An 18,132-nucleotide genomic window follows, 5' to 3' on the forward strand; every position below is an offset into this window, starting at 1 on the left:
AATAGAAATAAACCTTGGTGTGCTTGCAGATTCCACAGAGAAAGCTGACCGATGCCACACGTGTGAGAACCGGGCTCTTGCCACAGCCAAGGGCTGCCCCCCAACAAGCCGGGGACAGGAGCTAATAGTAACAAACCAGGTGTGTCTAGCCTGGCTTCTGGTCCGGGCGGCCTCTGCACACCAGGTCAGGATGCTGGGCAGATGCTTGGAGGTCTTTACCGGGCCTGAGTCAGTGAGCCGGCAGCTGTGCGGGGGGCATCCGACAGAGCTGCAGTCACATCCGGGGGCGCAGTAAGGTCAGCCGAGGCTGAGCCGGCAGCTGTGCGGGGGGCATCCGGCAGAGCTGCAGTCACATCTGGGGGCGCAGTAAGGTCAGCCGAGGCTGAGCCGGCAGCTGTGCGGGGGGCATCCGGCAGAGCTGCAGTCACATCTGGGGGCGCAGTAAGGTCAGCCGAGCGGCTAGTGACAGCCATCTGACTGAGCGCCGTCTGTGTGCCCCGGGCAAGGGCTCTGCTGCCTGTCAGGGGTCTGGAGTTGCTTTGCTCAGGGACAGGTAGCAGCTTGGGTGTTTCAGAGACTGGGCCACCTGGGTAGGCTCAATGGGGGCAAAATGGAAGGCGGGGAGCCCTGAAGTCACACCGGGATGAAGAGGCCTTAATTTCAGCAGCTTCCCACCAGCGCCAACCATCCAACACTCTCCTTCTCCAGGGAGTTTCATTCCGATGAGCGAGTGCAGGGGGCCTGGATTTCTTCCTGCGACTTTCCATGACAAGGTGCCCACTGCTGGTGGAAGTTAGTCACGACTGACCATGAAAGGGCCGGACTGTTCGCATTCATGAACGTCACTGCCCTCTGCTGTCCACAGCGAACATCTCCCATCTTTCAGGAGCGGCCTCAGTGACCAGAGGGCTTGGGTTTGAGAACAGGGCACCAGCTGTCCCCACAACACTCTGGACGCCTCTCCCCCAGCAGGCACCCAGCAGGCTGCAGGCGCACAGACATGGAAGGGAGGAGCGAGGCAGACGGGTGAATGGGAGAGAAGACACAGGACAGCGGGAGGAGGTGGCTCTCACCAACAACCAGTCAAAATGCCGGCCTCAAAGGGGAAAGGTTCTCGAACAGTGTCCATGGCTCTGAATGTGTGGCTGTGGGCTTGGCCATGTGCTTGGCTCAAGCATGGGCAGCTGGTGTGGCCAGTGAGGGGCTGTGACAGGCGGCACGAGCCTGGTGACACACCGTGACCTGTACAGTGCCCAGTAGCCCACTGGCACTTCCTTCCTCACCACAGCCTCCTTCCTGAGGCCCCCACCCCACACCTGGCCACACAGGTCAGTGAGCACCCCGAGGCCCCAGAGGGAGCGGCTTCCCGGCAAGGAGCCATGCTGAAGGAAGGGAGGAGGGGACCGGGACGGACACTCCCATGAACAGGAAGTAGTCCTCGGTGGGGCCGCTTCTCAGCGCCCTGAAGAGCACAGGGCCTGCCCAGAGCTGGAAGAAAGCGGGCAGTGTAGTTCTAGGGCCCAAAGGGCCTGGGGCAGCCTGTGAGGGACGACTGTGACACCGCCAGCAGCTATGGAGGGTGGCAAAGTGGCTTCCCACGCATTGTCAGCCTGCAGCAGGTGAGGGCGAGGCTCTGTTCCCTTCAGGTCACAGGAAAGGGAAGGGGACTTGTCCATCAGGGAGCTGGGACTGAAACCCAGTGTCACTTGTCCTCCGAGGAACCTCGCCAGGCCCAGACAAGTCACAGAGGGTGGTGCTGCGCAGGAAGGACGCTGTTCGTGGGGCCAGAGGGGAGTTCTGCCACTCAGGGGCTGGGACATGGCAGCCAGGAGGCAGGGTGACTGCCTGAAGGCCCCAGTCACGGGGACACTGCCAGTGGACGAGGAGGGGCAGGTGGTGGGTGGGAAGAGGTTCAGTGTTGAATCTGGGAAAACGGGACACGGCGGTGCCAGCGACCACGATGGGGGCAGCACAGTTCCCAGGCCCCTGCAGGCTGCGCCCCCAGCACCCTGGGCACAGGTCCACATGCTCTGTGCACTTGGGCATCACTGTAGCTTTGTCTGTGCTGTTTCTTGGGCCTGCATTTCCCCAAGAGCAGATGCACAGAGGAGGGGTGACCTGCCCGTAGCTAGGAGCTGGACCTCAGTTCATCGCCCCAGCAGTCCTACAAGGGCGGCCCACCCCTCCACAGATAAAAGTGGGGGTCGAGACTGAGCCCGGGTCTGCGTGTTGGCCACCGAGGGGAAGCAGCAGAGACCGTGGGAGAACGTGTCAACAACTGGGCAGTGGAGCGCCCATGTGTCCCCAGGGTGTCTGCCCCCAGGCCCCAGAGCTGCTCCCTCCTCTGCCCGGCGCAGCCCAACCGAGAACGGGCACCCTGAACCCACTACACTGAAGGATCTTCATTCGGTCTGGGGTCTACAGATCGGGAGGGCCACGAGGAGGGGATAAGAGGGAAGCAATGTGGGGAGCACAGTCCCAGGGTCCTGCTCAGGGTTCCAGCTGCAGGTGGAGCTCGCCGCGGGGGCGGGGCACGTACTTGACATTGGTGTTGGTGCAGATGACGTACTCTATCTCGTCCGAGTAGGGGTTCTGGAAGGTGAAGCTGCTGGTGCGAATGAGCAGCCACTCCCGGTTCTTCGTGCGGAACCGGTACATGACCGACAGCACCTGGCCCTTCAGCTTCACCACCTGTGGGGACATTCGGAGACAGAGGTCAGCGGGAGGAGGGACAGCGCCAGACCAAAGGCAGGGCCAGCGGGGCAGTCACTGCAAAGGCCGGCAGGGGGCGGGGCCGGGCAGTCACTGCAAAGGCCGGCGGGGGGCGGGACCAGGCAGTCACTGCAAAGGCCGGCGGGGGGCGGGACCGGGCAGTCACTGCAAAGGCCGGCAGGGGGCGGGGCCGGGCAGTCACTGCAAAGGCCGGCGGGGGGCGGGACCGGGCAGTCACTGCAAAGGCCGGCGGGGGGCGGGGGCGGGGCCGGGCAGTCACTGCAAAGGCCGGCAGGGGGCGGGGCCGAGCGCTGCAGCAGAAGGCGGTGAGAGGTGAAGAGAGAGCGAGGGGGTGCAGGCACCCCAGCTACAGGAACCGCTCCGTCTGTCTCTCCGCTGACACACGGCACTGCGTGGGGGTCCTTCTGCCCACACGGCGGTGTGAGAAACCAAGTCAACGACTGTTTCACATCCAGAGTTCTTAGCTTGTATAAACGAGTCATGAAAATGCTCGAAGCTGGGAGACAGGCTGCTCCTGGGACCCAGAGGGGCCCCTGGGGGGAGGTGGGGTCTGGGTGCACGCTGCGGTGGGGTAAGGTGCTGTCACAGGAAGCTGTGTGGGAGGGCTCTCCTGGCGGGAGGCGGTCTGAGCGAACGTCTGGAGGTGGCACGGGGATCGGACTGCACCTGCGAGGCTGTGCACTATCCCAGCCCAGGCCTCAGGACCCAGCTGGTGCTCGGTGCAGGTGTGATGCTGAGACCCGAGACCACAAGGCCAGGCCCAAGCCCAGCCTCACATGCTGTCCATGAAGACAGCGTGCTCTCCATCACCGTGGTGGCGGGAGGCACTCGACTGCACAGGGGTGGGAGGGAACCTGCTGTCACTCTCACTGGGCCCCACTCTTAGGTCTGCTTCTAGGTAAACCGTGACGCACAGAGGGAATCCGGGACTCAGATTTCCGGTGCCCGGTGAGCAAGCTGTCACTGCCAAACTCAGACTCCTCCCACCCTTGATCTGGGCCATTCAGGGCTTTTAAGTCCAGAGCTGACGCAGCAGCTCCCTCTGCGCTTTGCAAAAACAAGCCACTTCCCTTTATCAACAGTTGTGCCCACCCTGCTGCCGCCCGTGGCGTAGCCGGAGCCCGGAACACTGCAGGGGCCCCGGCCAGCGCGCTCCAGGGTGGCCCCGTGGCCGCTTGGCGCTGCACGCTGGTCCTGAGAGGCTCCGCCTGGCTCTCAGGAGCTTCTACTTGGCGTCTGCCTCCCGCCCCCACCCCGAGAAATGGGCCGGCCGCTCACAAAGCGGGAGTTACCAACGCTGGAGGCCAGGAGGAACCGGATGTTACCTTCGTTCCTTTTTTTTTTCAAAACCAACCAGGTTCTGCCTCTGTGCTGCCTGTCGGACTGGGAGGCCTGTGCAGGATGTGGGAAGAGGGCGGAAGCTCGGAAGGAGGCAAGCTCCAGCCGTAGCTCTTTTATCTGTGACTTGGGGCAGGTGACTGAACCTCTCTGAGTCCTGGTGTCCACCGTGAAAGGGGGAGATGACACACACTAGGTGAAGGTGAGGACTGCGCAGGGACTAAGGGACGGGGTGCACCCCTGTCAGCATCTCGTGTCTACATTCCTACAAAAATGGAGCCCCCTGGTCAAGACAAGGTGACGTGCGTATAGTGAACAAATGAGGAAGAGACGCACAGGGCGAAGGTCAGGCTGAGCAGCAGCCATGGAAAAGCCAGCGGCAGGTTCCGGGTAAAGTGACAAAACCTGGGCCTGCCCTGGCCGGTTGGCTCAGTGGTAGAGCGTCGGCCTGGTGTGCGGAAGTCCCGGGTTCGATTCCCGGCCAGGGCACACAGGAGAAGCGCCCATCTGCTTCTCCACCCCTCCCCCTCTCCTTTCTCTCTGTCTCTCTCTTCCCCTCCCGCAGCCGAGGCTCCATTGGAGCAAAGATGGCCCGGGTGCTGGGGATGGCTCCTTGGCCTCTGCCCCAGGCGCTAGAGTGGCTCTGGTCGCGGCAGAGCGACACCCCGGAGGGGCAGAGCATCGCCCCCTGGTGGGCGTGCCGGGTGGATCCCGGTCAGGCGCATGCGGGAGTCTGTCCGTCTCTCCCCGTTTCTAGCTTCAGAAAACAAAAACAAAAACAAAAACAAAACAAACAAACAAAAAAAACCTGGGCTGTATTTCTGACCGCTTGGACCAGGGCAGGAGTGAAAGCAGGGGGGCAACAAGATGACAGATGGGGCGGCCTGGTCACAGTCGGTGGGAATGAGGGAAGGAGACGGGGATGGTGACAGGTGGCTTCTGGGGGTGTGACGGGACTTGCCAGGCTGGATGTGGGGACCGGGCTCGGGGGGAGAGCAGAGGCCTCTCGGCTCCTGCCTGTGCAACCAGGAGGGTGGGTGCCGGGAGATGGGCTGTGAGAGGAGACCCGGGTTCTGTGTTTGAAGGTTCCGGGTCACTCCGGCACGGGTGCAGGCGAGGGGCCTGGATACGTGCAGGTGAGCACCTCGAGGGGCAGTCTGGGCTGGTGTCGTCAAGGGGATAAAACCACCGACAGAGAGAAGACCGGGAAAAAAGCAGAGAAGCTCATCAAGGGCAGAGGCCGAGGGCGTCACAGCTCGGAGACACGGGCAGAAGAGGAGAGGTGACAAGGAGTCTGATGTGTGGAGAAAGACAGGTGTCGGGGTGCTCGGGAAGGAGAGAGCACGCAGGGCAGGACAGGGGTGAGCTGGACCCACGCACGTGGAAGGGAGTAGGAGGGCTAGGTCCCCCCACGCAGACATAACCAGGCCTTCAGCAGGAGAGCCAGGCTGCTGGAGGGGTCCTTGTAATAGTTCTTGCTGTAAAGCCCAGTGTCAAGGACTTGTTCCTCAGGTGAATGACCAACTCTTACTCCCTCTTAAAAAGTAATTCACTGACTTCTTTTCTTGCCACACTGCCAGTTCTTTTCTTCCTGGGGCCAAAGCGCAACACCGTGGCCCCCTGAGGAACCTGCCGTCTCTCTCATCACAGCTGACCTGGGCTCAGGAAGTAACAGGTCCTCAGAAGATTCAGGAAAGTTTATGCAGAAGGACACATGGTGCCTGACACATAGTGGGTGCTCAGTGAACAGCGGCTAATAATGACGACGACCATGATGCAGCCAGGGGAGAGAGGGGGCTTCCGCTCAGCCGTTCACGGGCATCCTCGACTCTCTCTCCAGAGACCACTAACCCAACAGCTGCCTCTTCAATCTGCCTCGCCCTGCGATGCCCACCGCTCCTGCCCACCCCGGCCTCAGCACAGCCCACAGTGTGCCTTTGGTTCCTGTTACCTCCCACATCTGTCTCTTCTGCATACCTGGGCTGCCAGTACTGCTTTTCAAAAACACCACGCCACTTAAACGTGAGGGATCCTCACTAAAATGATGCAGGAGAGAATCTGAACTCCTTGGCATGGCACCTGAGGCCCTTCACAGCCTGGCCTCACCAGCCCCACTCTCATCACCACCCACGTCCTTCCACGAGCCGGCCGGTGTCACCGCCGTCATCAGGGAACACCTGTTCTCCCCACACGAGCCGGCCGATGTCGCTGCAGTCATCAGGGAACACTTGTTCTCCCCACAAACCATGTTCTTTTGCACGTGTGGTGCTGCCCTTCAGTCCAGAATGTCCTGTCACTTCTTCTGCACTCCTCCTTCAGGACCCATCCTCACTGTCCCCCATCCTGGGAGACCGTCCCTGCCTCTTCCCCACTCTGGGACCCTCTCTGTCCTCTGCTCTTCTCTGTGACTCAGTAATTTCGTCCCAATGGGCCTGTCTTTCCCCATGAGGCTGCGAGGTCCTTCGTGGCAGGGGCCCTGACCACCTGGCACGTTGTGGAGTGGATGCCCTGCTGGCAACACCCACGTGGACCCAGCTTCTACACCCCCGTCAACGGTGCTGGTGGTACCTGCTGAAAGCTCTCACGCAGGTGGCTCTGGTCCTCAGAGTGGCAGAATTCCAGAATGTCCTTTCCTAGAAGGTCCTAAACAAAAAGAGGTGCTTTAATAATCCCAAACCCCATTTTTATACTTTATATAACATGCTTAGATGACTGTTCATTTCTATCCCCTTCACCCCACCTCTAGCTCACCCCCCATCTTAAGGGGGGAGTAGATGCAAATTTCTCCCAGGCATGACTACAGAGCTGGCCACTGGACCCCATCCCAAGTCCCTTTGGCACTGTCAACCTTGACTTCTGATTTTGCTGAAGCCCTAGGTCTACAGCGTCAGAACACAATTTTAGTTTTGTTTGCCTTAGACAGGCAAACTGCAATAAACATATGTTAATAAACATAAGAAGACAATGGCATGAGAGCAGATGCATTGCCTAGGGAAACTGAAATTGTCTAAACATGGAAACTACAGCTCTCTTGTGGCTAGAGAGATGCTGTTGTCTAAAATAACTGTACTTGGCCCTGGCTGGTTGGCTCAGTGGTAGAGCGTCAGCCACGCATGTGGATGTCCTGGGTTTGATTCCTGGTCAGGGCACATAGGAGAAGTGACCATCTGCTTCTCTCCCCCTCCCCCCTCCCCTTTCTCTCTCTTCTCCTCCTGCAGCCATGGCTTGATTGGTTCAAACGCATTGGCCCCAGGCACTGAGGATGGTTCTGTGGAGCCTCCGCCTCAGGAGCTAAAAATAGCTTGGTTGCAAGCATGGCCCCAAATGGGCAGAGCATCGGCCCCAGACAGAGTGTGCCAGGCGGATCCTGGTCAGGGCACGTGTGGGAGTCTGTCTTTCTGTCTCCTCTCCTCTCAATTGGAAAAGGAAATAAAAAATAACTGTACTTGTTAAATGCTTGTTTACTATCTACCTTCATCCATCCTTGTTTTAGTCAAAGGACCAGCACTAACCCAAAACAGAAGTGTGTTTCACAGTGATGCCAACCAGAGTCAGATAAACCGTCAAGAGGCCACTCTGAGTGAGTTACAGGAAAGTGGTCCAATTGGAAGTATCTTAAACAGCAGAGGATTTGGACTAACTCATTGATCTGGACCCAATCAACAAGCAGCCTTGAGGGGAGCCCACAGCTTCAGCGACAGCGGGCAGGAGGGTTAACCTCCCTGCAGAACCCATCTCTATGCTCGGGGGACGGGGAGGGGCTGTGGGGAGATGGGCCTGCTGGAAACGCACCCCCGATGCAGGCGAGGGCGCACTTGTAAACAGACTCACTGTCCCCTCGTTCCGTCCAAGCCTCTCCTGACTCTGGAGATGTTAAAATGATGAGTGGTGACAGTATTTCCATTTGGACTGTTTCTAGTTCTAAAGTATACATGTAATTAAAATACCCATATCAATGTATCCTAAACTTTGTTCCTCAGAACAAAGATCTTTTTCTTTCTTTCTCTTTTTTTTTGAAATGCTTTTTTATCAGGAAAGAACTTTTTAAATCTAGAGAAAAGCTGATAGCATGACACTTCTCCCTGAAGCATCGATCTCAAAAATATGAGATTATCTTACAACACCATAATGTGCCACATTACACCTAAAATTGCAGTGGAATCACCCAATGTTCCATGCACATTAACACTTCCTCGACTGCTTCCTGATGTGTTTTACTGTTCTGTCTTCAGGCTGAGGGCTACAGGGCTCTCACACAGCATATTCTTACTTTACCTCTTTGCTTTATCTTTTTTGTGTGTGTGTGTGTGTGACAGAGAGAGAGAGAGATAGACAGGCAGGAAGGGAGAGAGATAAGAAGCATAAATTCTTCACTGAGCACCCTAGCTGTTCATTGATTGCTCTCTCATATGTACCTTGACTGGGGGGCTACAGCACAGTGAGCAACCTTTGGGCTCAAGCCAGCAACCATGGGGTTGTCTATGATCCCACGCTCAAGCCAGCGACCCCGCATTCAAGCTGGTGAGCCCACACTCAAGCCATATGAGCCTGTGCTCAAGCCAGCAACCTTAGGGTTTTGAACCTGGGTCCTCTGTCTCCCAGTCCAATGCTCTATCCACTGTGCAACCGCCTGGTCAGGCCTCTTCACTTTATCTTAATTGAAAATAACTTCTCCTGCCTTTTGAGTGTCTCATAACACGGAATTTGTTTTTGAAAGCTCTGGAACAAAGACCTGTAAATGAACCTGGCCAGTTAGTTCAGTGGATAGAGTGTCAGCCTGGCATACAAACATCCCACATTTGATCCCCGGTCAAGACACACAGGAGAAGCAATCATCTTCTTTCCTTCCCCCCTCTCCATTCTCTCTCTCTTCCCTTCCTGCAGCCAGTGGGGCTTGACTGGTTCAAGCACTGGTCCAGGGCGCTGAGGATAGCTAAGCTGATTTGAGCACCCAGACTGGAGGTTGCCAGGTGGATCCCAGTCGGGGTGCATGCGGGAGTCTATCTCCCTCCTCTCACTTAAAAAAAAGACCCGAGTATGTGCCCCCAATAAAAGTGGGTTCCAAATGTATGTGATAGATGGGGGTAGGAACTAAGTGGACACCTTCACTTCAAGATGTTTGAGAGTCTTTCACATTAATATGCTTGTATGTTCCCGAGCAGGAGACTTCCTGTCTGGTGTTCGTCACAATGAACTCTCTTTCATGGAGCACCATCACTCTAGTTCATTAAAGTTCAAGGTAGAAAAAGTCAGTGGCCAGGGCGAAGAGAGAAGGGTGACCTTTAAGGGGAGTGGCTGCCTACACTGCCCATTCTTGGTTTTGAAGGACAATGCTCCATCCTGGCAGGGATGTGGCTTTTTGTGCCGTGTGTCCTACATATGATTGTGCTGTATGTCCAACAACAGAGATGAGTATGTTTTAAGTAAATTAAATCTTTACCAACGGCCATGAGCCCAAAACGACCTACCTGGGGTTGGTAGCCGATCACACTGATGCATCTCGGATCCACGAAGGTGATGATCCCGTCCGAGTTGTGCCGGGACAGGAACTCGGCGGGCACCGACATCCCGCTCATGTCCATGCACACAGGAGAGCTGGTCACCTGCAGTGGGAAGCCATGGTGAGGTTTTGACAGAGACAGAGAATGGGAAGAGACCAGGTGGACTGAGGTTCACAGATCCTCCATGTTCTTAGCACAATGGGTCCACAATGTTCTAACAGCCCGGGTCACACCTGGGACTAACAGTGACAGTGGCCACTGCCCTTCCACCTCTGAGCCTGTTTCCTATTCAGTCAGTGGGAATAACAGCCCGGATCACACCTGAGACTAACAGTGACAGTGGTCACTGCCCTTCCACCTCTGAGCCTGTTTCCTATTCAGTCAGTGGTTCTAACAGCCCGGGTCACACCTGAGACTAACAGTGACAGTGGCCACTGCCCTTCCATCTCTGAGCCTGTTTCCTATTCAGTCAGTGGTTCTAACAGCCCGGGTCACACCTGAGACTAACAGTGACAGTGGCCACTGCCCTTCCACCTCTGAGCCTGTTTCCTATTCAGTCAGTGGTTCTAACAGCCTGGATCACACCTGGGACTAACAGTGACAGTGGCCACTGTCCTTCCATCTCTGAACCTGTTTCCTATTCAGTCAGTGGTTCTAACAGCCCGGATCACACCTGGGACTAACAGTGACAGTGGTCACTGTCCTTCCATCTCTGAACCTGTTTCCTATTCAGTCAGTGGTTCTAACAGCCCGGATCACACCTGAGACTAACAGTGACAGTGGCCACTGCCCTTCCATCTCTGCGCCTGTTTCCTATTCAGTCAGTGGGAATACCAAAGCCTGTAATCACACAGGGTGGGTGTGAGGCTCCTAAGAGATGGCGTATTAAATACCAGCACGTGGTCGGTGCTGGGAAACATCAACACCCTTCCCTCCTCCCACCTTCCCTTTACCAAGGATGGCAAAGGAGTCCAAGGAACTGGGGAAAATAATTAGAAACATCTAAATATTTTGTCAACATCTGTGGACCAAATTCATCCAAGTTGTCTTTCTTCACCCGTCTGCAAGGAATAACCGATGTTTGTCATATGTGATCGAAACTGCTTATTCACCTGTCTGAAAACAGGGAGACCCAGGGAACCAGGGACGGGAGAAGCGAGGGTCCTGTGTGTGCGCTGTGTCTCTATGGCCCGCTCATCCATACGAAGAGGTGCTCAGTGCCTCAGGGACAGGGAGGAGCCCAGCTGACTAGGCCCCGACCGTGTGTGCCAGGCACTGAACCAGTGCACTGTAGACGCATTAGCCGGCACATTTATGTTTCCCCAACATTAAAGGCACGGTCCCTGCCCTTTAGGAGCTGTGGGAAAGGGGCAGGTACTCAACTGAGTACAGGAAAACAGACCGTGGAGAATGATAACTGAGGGATGAGCCCCATGCCAGCAGCGTGGGGGCGGGACTGTGAATTTTGACTAAGCAGATAGAGGGATCGTTTTAGCTGGATCTCAAGGGGGGTAAACAGGAAATAACCAGGACCTGGAAAGAAGAAAGGGAACAGGAGGGACGGGCACACGGCGGGGCTGTGTGTGGTCTGGGGACAGGGCAGGGCAGGGGACAAGAGGAGAGAGGCTGCACCACGAGCTTGTGCTCTGTCCTGCGGACCATGGGCAAACATCCAAGGGGATGTGAGCAGGACCTGACCTTGCAGTGAGTGGCACAGTGGGGGGGGCACCGATTCAGGCTCCGATGAGGTGAGAACTCTGCAGCTCACAGCTCACAGCCCCCTCTCTGCCTCCAGGTTCAGCCTCACCTCCTCCCCGCGTGGGACAGGGAGCCACACTGACTGCACAGCTCAGGAGAGGCTCCCGACCCTGCGGGCTCCTGCTCTTCCTACACTGAGCCCTCAACGAGACTGAAAAGGTTGCGAGCTGTTTCTCACCTGCAGCCTCCCGATCGCCACGAGGCAGTACTTACTGCCTTGCCCCACGTCAGCATCCTCTTCGGGGATCGTCATGCCTGAAACGAGGAATGCCGGCGTCACGCACAACATGCCCATGGCGAACAGGAGAGGGGCAAAGGTGGCCGTGATTTTCCTCAGGCGATCGGAAATACAGACCCACAGCTGACTACTTGGGGCCTGGGGCGCCAGCTAAGGAGCCAGGGCCCCTTCCCGCTCCTCTCTTTGCCTAACATCTTGGTAATTTCATGGTGCACAGTCACCTGCACTTGTAGGTGATGCAGAGAAAGCTAAGGAAGGTGAAATGCAAAACATTCATTTATGCGTTTGCAAGATTTGGCCGAAACATTCAGTTATAAAAGCAATTTCAGTGAGAACTGTGGCCCTGGCTGGTTGGGTCAGTGGACAGACTGTCAGCCTGGCGTGCAGACGTTCGGGTTCAATCCCCAGTCAGGGCACACACGAGAAGCGACCATCTGCTTCTCCCCCCGACTCATCCCTTTCTCTCTCTTCCTCACTCGTGGAAGGAATTGAGCCAGTGGCTCAATTGGTTCGAGAATGACCCTGCACACTGAGGATAGCTCGGTTCATTCAAGCATTGGCCCCAGAAGGGGGTTGCTGGGTGGCGCGTGGTCCCAGTCGGGGCACATGTTGGAGTCTTTCGCCCCTCTTCTCACTTAAAAAAAAAAAAAGAAAAAGAACTATAGATGGGCATTTCAAGTTATGTAAATATTTCATTCATCTGTTGACAAAGAATCAAATAACAACCATGAGATTCACTGCGCTGTTATCAACTGGTTCTTGGGGACAAGACCAGCGTAGAAAGAAACGCTTACTTTTTAGTACATAATCTTAAAAAAACTTTTTAAATGAGTTTATGGGTCAATTTTTACTTTCTTTTTCAAGATTGTATATGTCTTCTGAGTCTCTTTAATGAAGAGTGACTTTGTGCAAAAACCACAATAATAAAGACCATTTTCTCTAAGAGGAGGCGGATGACGCTCTGGCACTCACAGGCCGCGGGCTTCCCCACCGGGGGGTTCTCCCAGGCTGTGTCTTGTTCTCCAACCAAGCCTGAAACGGGAGCGTGCTGGCTTAAATTCCGACTCCAGAGCTCAGCCCCCCATCTCCAAATTGAGAGAAAACACACCCGATGGCAGAAGGAAGTTTAATTCTAAAACATTTGGCAGAGATACAATGTCTTTCCCCAAAACAGCCACAAAATCACAAAAATTAACACACATCTCCTCTTGCCTCAAGTGGTAAATGAACATTTTCTGTATAAACTTGGACTCGGAAGACAGAACTTCGCTTCTGATAAATCGTGATCTGTGAGCAGCGTCAGCTGAGGGGCTGGCTGTCCCAGGGAAGCCACACTGAGGCGCAGTGGGGCGTCAGGAAGGAATGGGGGGGTAGGACAGCACCCCCCCCGGCCTCATCTGACCACCGGTAATGAGAGGAGGGGGCAGAGGCGTCCAGGCCCCTGTCCACTGCGGGACTGGAGTCTGAGTCACCTTCCCTGCTAGGGCAGGGGCCTTTCCACGGAAAGCCACGGGCAGTTTTCCAAGGAAAACAGAACATTGATCCTCTAATCCTCTCATGTGGGATTTGATTGCTATTTTCAGCTTTCGGTGATAAAAATTTCACATACAATGACAGGCTCCATTGGATGGCTTCACCCTGTTTCTAGCTTCTGGCTACCCTCCCCCTCCCCCTGTGAAGAGAGGGCATCCAGAAGGCGGTCCACCTGTCAACCGCCCCTGCTTTGGGGCTTTATGCTGTTACTCCAATATCTGCCCTCACCAGCATTGTATCTGGCTCCTCTCTGCTCCATGTTCTTCCAGATCAGCCTCCAACTGCCCTCGTAATCTTCTCAAGCGAACCGGTGTCCAGCTCAGTGCCTTCCTGCTCAGCCCTTGGGAACTATCCTGTTTGCAGACGGAGACCTGTGCCCATGCCGCCTACCTCTCGCGGGCTCTGTGCTCTGGCAGCTCCTCTCCAAGGTCCCTGGTCACGGACCCCTGGCCCCTCCCCAGCGCTGCCTCAGCACAGCCTGCTGTTACTGGTGCTCACGTGTCTTCTCCCCACGCCCACCCCCACCCCCACTCTTTCCTCTTCCCGGACCGTGGTCTACACCAGTATGTGAAGAACGACTGTATCATCTTCACAGAACATCAAGGTGGCTAACTGTTGCAGACCGGCACGAAGTTTCTGGCAGACCAGCAGCAGTCTGCAGACCGGCGACTGAAAGACACTGGCGCACTGTTGCTACTTTCATCTTGCCAAAGCACAGCCCTGGCCATATTTGAGCACTTTTTCAAAAAAAAAAAACAAACCCCAAATGTGGCCTGATTGGTGGTAGCGCAGTGGATAGAGCATTGACCTGGAATGCTGAGGTCGCCGGTTCGAAACCCTGGGCTTGCCTGGTCAGGGCACATATGGGAGTTGATGCTTCCTGCTCCTCCCCCTTCTTTCTCTCTCCTCTTTTTATCTTTCCTCTCTAAACTGAATAAATAAAATCTTTAAAAAAAAAATCCCAAAGGCCCTCTCTGGTCACCAACCTCAGGGCCATTCATTCCATCTGAGATTCTAGTGGATCCTCCCTGGAGAGGACATTTCAGAACCAGTTTGGGAGAGCAGCTCATCCAGGGAGCAAGGGATCTGTGACACAAAGAATGGGTGTGTTGACTGAAGAATAAACTTTCTGTTCCAGGTTGCAGAGCCCTAGCCACATGGCGCGAGACACCAGCTGAGCGCTGTGGGTCACCTCTCATACCGGAAGGCACGTGGTTTTTTTTTTTTTTTTTTTCTGAAGCTGGAAACGGGGAGAGACAGTCAGACAGACTCCCGCATGCGCCCGACCGGGATCCACCCGACACGCCCACCAGGGGCAACGCTCTGCCCACCAGGGGGCGATGCTCTGCCCCTCCGGGGCTTCGCTCTGCCGCGACCAGAGCCACTCTAGCGCCTGGGGCAGAGGCCAAGGAGCCATCCCCAGCACCTGGGCCATCTTTGCTCCAATGGAGCCTTGGCTGCGGGAAGGGAAGAGAGAGACAGAGAGGAAGGAGGGGTGGGGGTGGAGAAGCAAATGGGTGCTTCTCCTATGTGCCCTGGCCGGGAGTCGAACCCGGGTCCCCCGCATGCCAGGCCGACACTCTACCTCTGAGCCAACCGGCCAGGGCCGGCACGTGTTTTTTATATATTTGAAATGGTGATGACAAGACTTCTCTGGTTCCACGAACGAGTGCTTCACAGGAGAATGGTCATCATGTCCAGAACCAACACTGAGAGAAGACAAGCCTATGTGGACAGAACGGCTGGATAATGAGGAAGGGCTCTTGCCTTGAAGTGCCCGGAGGAGTCCTGACTCAGAAATCCTGCCTCTACCCCTGACTGACCGCAGACCTTCCCTGTGAGCTTGGGGAGTCGGGACTAAGAACAGACAGGCACTGTGAAATGGGAACAGCCATCGTCGCCACTCTATAAGGGGACAGAGTGTCTATTAGGCACCAGCACGAGCCTGGCATGTGGGGCTCAATACACTCAGTGTTGTGTCCACTGTGATGCTGGGAGTGCCATCCTTGGCCCTGGTCAAGACAGGTGGCATCGCCCCACTGCCACACTGGCCCCTGTGCCAGCTGAGCTCCACCTGGCCTCAGGCTCCTGTGTGGGGTCTGGGCTGCGGTCAAGGGCAGAGGGTGATGCCGGGGTCAGCGAGACAGATACAGAGTCATGCAGGGGTTTCAGCTGCCCTCTGCAGAGAAGAAGGGCTGGCCCGAGGGAATGGCAGCATCCTCGTCGGCTCTGACATTCTGTGGGTACAAATGCCAGGTCAGAGTTTGGCCATGAGATCAGGAAGTGTGACACAGTTTCTGAGCACCGACTAAGCGCCTGCCTTTCAGCGAAGACCAGGCACTTAGCAGCGCACGAGGCCCGGCTGTTCCTCCCGAGGGGCAGGCACTCAGCAGCGCACGAGGCCCGGCTGTTCCTCTCGAGGGGCAGGCACTCAGCAGCGCACGAGGCCCGGCTGTTCCTCCCGAGGGGCTCACGGCCGCTGGGGAAGGACCCTCATGGCTGCTGGGGAAGGACCCTCATGGCTGCTGGGGAAGGACCCTCATGGCTGCTGGGGAAGGACCCTCAGGGCCGCTGGGGAAGGACCCTCATGGCCGCTGGGGAAGGACCCTCATGGCCGCTGGGGAAGGACCCTCATGGCCGCTGGGGAAGGACCCTCACGGCCGCTGGGGAAGGACCCTCACGGCAGCTGGGGAAGGACCCTCACGATGCTGTGTGGTCAGCATCAGGGCCACGGAAAGAGCGCACCACTCTGAGGCAGGGCACGCGGCCAGGGCTGGACGCCAGGGTGGGAGCAGTGGTTCGGGAGGGGACACTTCCTGGCAGGGATAGCGACGTTTATCAAAGTGGTTTTTAATAGGAACAGGATCGTGCCAGCCAGTTTAGTAGATTTCAACAATTCCCTGATCGGTTTCACAAGCTCATTCTGCCCTTTCTTTAATTACCTTTTCTCTGGAAACACTCTTCCTGGGCCAGTCTAAAGAAACCCAAGCAATAGAAACAACACTCAGATGTAGGGTAACCAGATACCGCTGTTTGGGAGGGAACGCAGCAACCGCCAGAATGCCTCTTCCCCTTACGAGGGGGCGCGTGCGCACTGTGCAGACACTGGTGGAAAGCGGGCTGCTGTGCAGCGTGCAGGGTGGAGCCTGTCCTGGCACCGGCCGCCTCATATGTGAATTAAGACAAGTTTCTCTGTATTCCGCCAAATGCAGGCGGAGAAAAACCCCACCACCTTCTGCTGCAAGCAATTCAGGCCACTTGTTCACAGCACACTTCCAAAGTCCTCCCTGGGGAATATTAATAAGTGTTAGGCGGGAAATAAAATGTTTCTTTGGCCAAACACATTTGGGAAGCATAGTTTACACAAAGAGAAAGAGGTTTCATCACCACAGGCCTTTGCAGAGAATTAAACTCGCGACTTGGGAGCAGGATGCTCTCGCAGGGGAGTCCAGGAGGCCAAGTCCCACACGGTGGACCATGAACTCCTCCTTCACTGCCTCTCTGGGGGCTGTGCGCTGGGAAGGTACCGTATGTCCCCATGTATAAGATGTACCTTAATTTTGGGGCCTAAAATTTGAAAAAACAAATGTACTACATAAAGTTACTGAATTCAAGTTTTATTCATCATAAAATTCATACAATTCCTCATCCATGAGAAAAGGCGGGAAATGCAAGTAAAAACTACAACCACTGTATAAGACGCACCCAGTTTTTAGACCCCAAATTTTTCGAAACAGGTGCTTCTTATACATGGGGAAATACGGTATTCAGAGAAATGCTGCACTACAGGTATCTTGCATTTCAAGTTTCCTGCAGGTGACCCTGAAGAAACGACCCAACACTGTCCAACGCAGAGCTCTGAAGTACAGAAGGTGCCTTTGTCTCAAAAGAGCCAACGGAGACCCTGAGTCAGCACCTGTCCCCATGTGTCCCTGGAGCAGTGAAGGCCTGGGGGGAGAGGAGCACAGGTCAGCCCACAGACCAGGGAGGGTGACCACCAGCAGGCCAGCAGTGGACAACCCGGGACTCAGGAAAAGCGGCTAAGGAAGTTGCAATTCCCTGTGTTTGAAGGGAAAGGCCCCCAGGTGGGCCAGCCAATGAGCTTAGAGCGACTGTGGCTTGGACTTAGCACAGAGTGGGGGCGAGTCCTGAGAGCAAGCCTCGGCCTCATGCCTTCCAGGAGGGGTTTGGTGGCAGAATGCTTGTGTGTCCCTTCAGTCTGCTTGTGACCTCTGTCATCTCCCCACCCCACCACTGGCCTCATGCACAGACAAGTAAATGTCACCTTCGGTAACAATAAAGCCAAACATTCCTCTTCCACCCCTATCTTAGCCTGAAAGGTCTTATAAGAAAGACCCCACATGACCAATGATGGAACTGTCCTCAACTCTCAACAAGGGACAACCACACGGTGACCTCTCGAAGGTGAGCCACGTGGAAAACAATCACAAATGTATGAAAAAGAGACGACTGAGTTACGGAGTCACAGCAACTATTCCCACTAAAATAAAAGACTTTCTTTGTAAGAAAGAATTCAAGGGAGAAAAATATCTAAATTCAGTGATACAGTATGGACACAGTATTTACGAAAAAGGCACAACTTTTTATCAAGCAAGGAATGTGTTCAGATGGAAAGGTCATTGCCAAATTCTCTACAAATGAAATGGGAACACTGATTGGGATTGAGAAATTCTCCAAAGGTTTGGAAGAAAAGAATAAGGAAACGAAAGCCAAGGTCTCAGCGGCAGAAAGAACAGATCTGAGAAATCAGGACGGCGCTTCTGAGCGTGAGCAAAGCAGGCCGGGAAGCAACAGCCGCTCGGGAAAAATCTAGACAAATTGCCCCATGGCAAAGAAAGGCTCGAGCCTGCAAACGGAGGGGCCCAACCAGCACCAGGTAGAGTGCAGGGAACAGACTCACCTTAAGACACACCTGAGCCAATGTCTGAATTCCAAGGATGAACTCAAAACCACCTGCGAGAGTCACAGTGGGGAAAAGGAGAGGGAACACATCCCACTGCACAGACTTCC

The 18,132-nt window shown here is 55.4% G+C and overlaps 1 protein-coding gene and 1 non-coding gene across 8 annotated transcripts in view; one reads left to right on the plus strand and one right to left on the minus strand.

The window, feature by feature from the left end:
* The window catches only part of ARNT2 (aryl hydrocarbon receptor nuclear translocator 2), a 107,956-nt gene that overhangs the window by 16,910 nt on the left and 72,914 nt on the right, over positions 1–18,132 (minus strand). For all 7 annotated transcript variants that reach the window (XM_066355530.1, XM_066355528.1, XM_066355527.1 and 4 more), the window contains exons 9-12: positions 11,509–11,585; positions 9,540–9,674; positions 6,640–6,714; positions 2,540–2,691 (exon numbers count right to left, since the gene is read on the minus strand). In XM_066355530.1, coding sequence (XP_066211627.1) covers positions 2,540–2,691; positions 6,640–6,714; positions 9,540–9,674; positions 11,509–11,585 — 439 coding nt within the window. The remainder of the gene's footprint in view (positions 1–2,539; positions 2,692–6,639; positions 6,715–9,539; positions 9,675–11,508; positions 11,586–18,132) is intronic.
* TRNAT-GGU (transfer RNA threonine (anticodon GGU)) lies at positions 4,485–4,560 on the plus strand. The gene has a single exon. It is a non-coding gene; the product is annotated as a tRNA-Thr (tRNA).

This window comes from Saccopteryx leptura, chromosome 13 (assembly GCF_036850995.1).
Source record: "Saccopteryx leptura isolate mSacLep1 chromosome 13, mSacLep1_pri_phased_curated, whole genome shotgun sequence".
NCBI lineage: Eukaryota > Metazoa > Chordata > Mammalia > Chiroptera > Emballonuridae > Saccopteryx > Saccopteryx leptura.